At 36.1% G+C, this 2,770-nt stretch overlaps 1 protein-coding gene across 1 annotated transcript in view; it reads left to right on the top strand.

Moving 5' to 3' along the window:
- Positions 1–2,207, top strand: part of LOC139692746 (erythroid differentiation-related factor 1) — a 53,474-nt gene extending 51,267 nt beyond the window's left edge. The window contains exon 19 of the mRNA XM_071590993.1: positions 708–2,207. Within this exon, the coding sequence (XP_071447094.1) occupies positions 708–882 (175 nt within the window). The 3' untranslated portion in view covers positions 883–2,207. The remainder of the gene's footprint in view (positions 1–707) is intronic.
- The last annotated feature ends 563 nt before the right edge of the window (positions 2,208–2,770 follow it).

The raw sequence follows: 2,770 nt of genomic DNA on the forward strand, positions 1-2,770 counted from the left end.
TAAGGAATAGAACTTAGGGTATTTTTACTTTGAGTTGTGGTAATTTCTTAATTTTTGTTTGATTCTGCTTCTTCAACATGATTTCTTAGGTGAAAACTATTGTTGGTGTACATTCAAAAATCAGTCATGAAAATGATAAGCATTGCTTTCAAATTATAAGGTTTTTGTATATTTTGTTGATTCTCTGATATTTGTAGAAGCAGAGTGGCTTTACTATTGAAAGATATGAAATTAAAAACTTTTCAAATTAAAAGAAAATAGGCCAGGTAGATGGAAATCCCTCCATTTGAACTCATTTGTGGGTGCTTTCCTGGAAATATCTGAAGAGTCAAGGTTGTGCATTACAGTTGATATGGCTAGATCTACTACGGCGGCTAAAATCAAATTCTGTTGAAAGATGTTTCAAACGAAGTTTCGCTTGATTCAAGTTGAAAAAACATTAAATAGTTCCTGGGAGGACCTTCTAAAAAATTGGTTAAGTGTTATGAATTCTGTGGCCACCATTTTCAGAAATTAAACTTAGTCTACATAAGTGTCTAGTATGTTCGGTCTTTATCAACCACTGATTCTCATGATGACGTCCCAAATCTTATTATGATATATCTAAATCACCGGGGTCTTGTGAGCACTTGATAGCAAAAAATATTTCTCAAGAGCACCACCAATACTTGTTGAAATCAGTATTTTAATCACAGTCTTTTTTCCAGGTTGTTAGAGCCTTTCAAGAAAATGTATAGGCTTGCCATTGAAGTGGATTTGAAAAAGATTGATGCAGCCAAGACACCAGCTGATAAGATTGTGTTGTTTTCAAGCGAGCTGAGGCAATTGGTATTAAAACTTGAAGAGGAAATGGAAAAAATAGACTTGAAAAATTTGGAATAGCATTGTTAATGAATGGATGCATCATCTACTATCAGGTATCTCAGAGTTGTAAAAATTAGCTCCTTTTTAAGTGTAGACGTTTCTAAAATGTTGAATTTGTGTGTGGATGTATGGAAGATGGGAGGAGATTAGTGGAGTTCAGCAGTTATTAAAGTTTTAATAACATGCAATAACTATTTGCAAATCTGTTGATGTCATGGCATGACCAAATGCTATCTTCATTCAACTCCCATCTCTCTTATTATTTAGTTTTCAGGGCGTAATGTTTTCTTTGTTATCATCATGGCTTGATCAGTTACTTCAGCGGAAAGTGAGTGAATTTCCATCGGGCTCAAGTGTTTGCAGTTGCCAGCCGGGTATTGTGTTGGCTGGTGGTGCCTTTATTTTCATTTTAACTCTGAGGGAACGAAATGTTTCAAAGTATGACCTCAGAAAGTTTACTTGTGGAGTCGTTGGCCGACCCACTCCATTGTCATGTTAATTGTTCTTTTGGTGTGACTCTTGTGCTCTGATGAAAACATTAAATATTTTTAATCTTTTGTGGAACCCTAGAAGACGCTAAAAGGGCCAGCACCTGGGTTCATTTTTAAGGGAATGTGTTCTTTGTGAGTGGTCTCTTAATGAGTGCATTCAAGTTTTGTCTTTTTCTAGTGTTTTGTGCAAATATTTGGCATTCAAGGTGTGTTAAATGCCATTAATGTTCCTTTAAGAAATGCGGGATGCTATATTTTTGCTTGCCTATTGTTGTACTTAATTACCTTGCATGTTGAACAGCTTTTGAAATAATGTTCAATTTTGGCATCATAATATTCTATTTGCCAAAGAGTTCAAGGGTAAAGGTTAAATTTGTACTTGGTGCACATTGGGTACCATTTTCCCTTCTTAATATGCAACGTTGCTTGTCGTTAAAAATTGAAACGTTGTCAATTCATACAAGGTAACATCAACTCTAATTTCCCTCAAACACTACACATTAATTGGGGTGTTCTTGCAATTATTGAAATCTCTGTAGTGTAATCATAAATTTTATTTATATCAATCCTTATGGAATCAAATTGTTGTCTAAACACGGTGCCTGTGTGACAAGTGAAGAGAAGTTGAAGCTCATGATGGTCATCCTTTTGATTTAATTTTGCTGGATTATCGTATGTTAAGACTGATTCACTTCTTTTCTAAAGCGGCCAGTAGATTTGTGTTGGTCCTGTGAAGGTGTGGGCCCCTTGCCAAGTCATATAGTATGTTGATTGAGTTGACCCTGCTGTTTTTATAATGAGCCTGGATGTCGTCTGGCGTGTGATATTAGCATGCAGTTGATTAAATCGAATTTCAATTGTACCTGAGTACTTTATTATTCCATTCACTCATCATAAAATTAAAGAAAAACAATGAGTTAACCTTAGAGTCAATATGAAATTGAGCGACCGAGTGTGTTTGAATAATCCTTAACCTTTCCCTGTCATCTTTGGTTTTTACATTATCTTTTGTAGGAACTTCATGTGAATGCACTCGGTGAGATAGTCAGTTGCTTGTTGGTTAGGGATGAGAGGGTGCCTCTTACCTTGTGCTGGCTGTAAATTCTTGTCTCTTTGTTGTTTAACTTGTGGCTAACAGCCCCGTCCACTCTGAAAACTGTGGATCATTACTATACCTTGACCATGCCTTTGTGGGACTTCAGAATGGAATTTTCACTGCACATAGTTTGTAATGCATTTCTTTTTGATTTTGGCTTAAGCTTCAAATGTTTGTCAGAGTTCTGTCCATTACAATTGCCAACTTATCCTCCTGACCTGAATGTATCACAGACTGCTGAGGTGAGAGTGGTGGATGGAGAGTCGAGAAAAAATAAGAATGGAAAGAACTGAAGATGGTAGCTTCAAAGGTAGTCATT

This window comes from Hetaerina americana, unplaced genomic scaffold, assembly GCF_022747635.1.
Source record: "Hetaerina americana unplaced genomic scaffold, ioHetAmer1.1.p SCAF_40, whole genome shotgun sequence".
Classification (NCBI taxonomy): domain Eukaryota; kingdom Metazoa; phylum Arthropoda; class Insecta; order Odonata; family Calopterygidae; genus Hetaerina; species Hetaerina americana.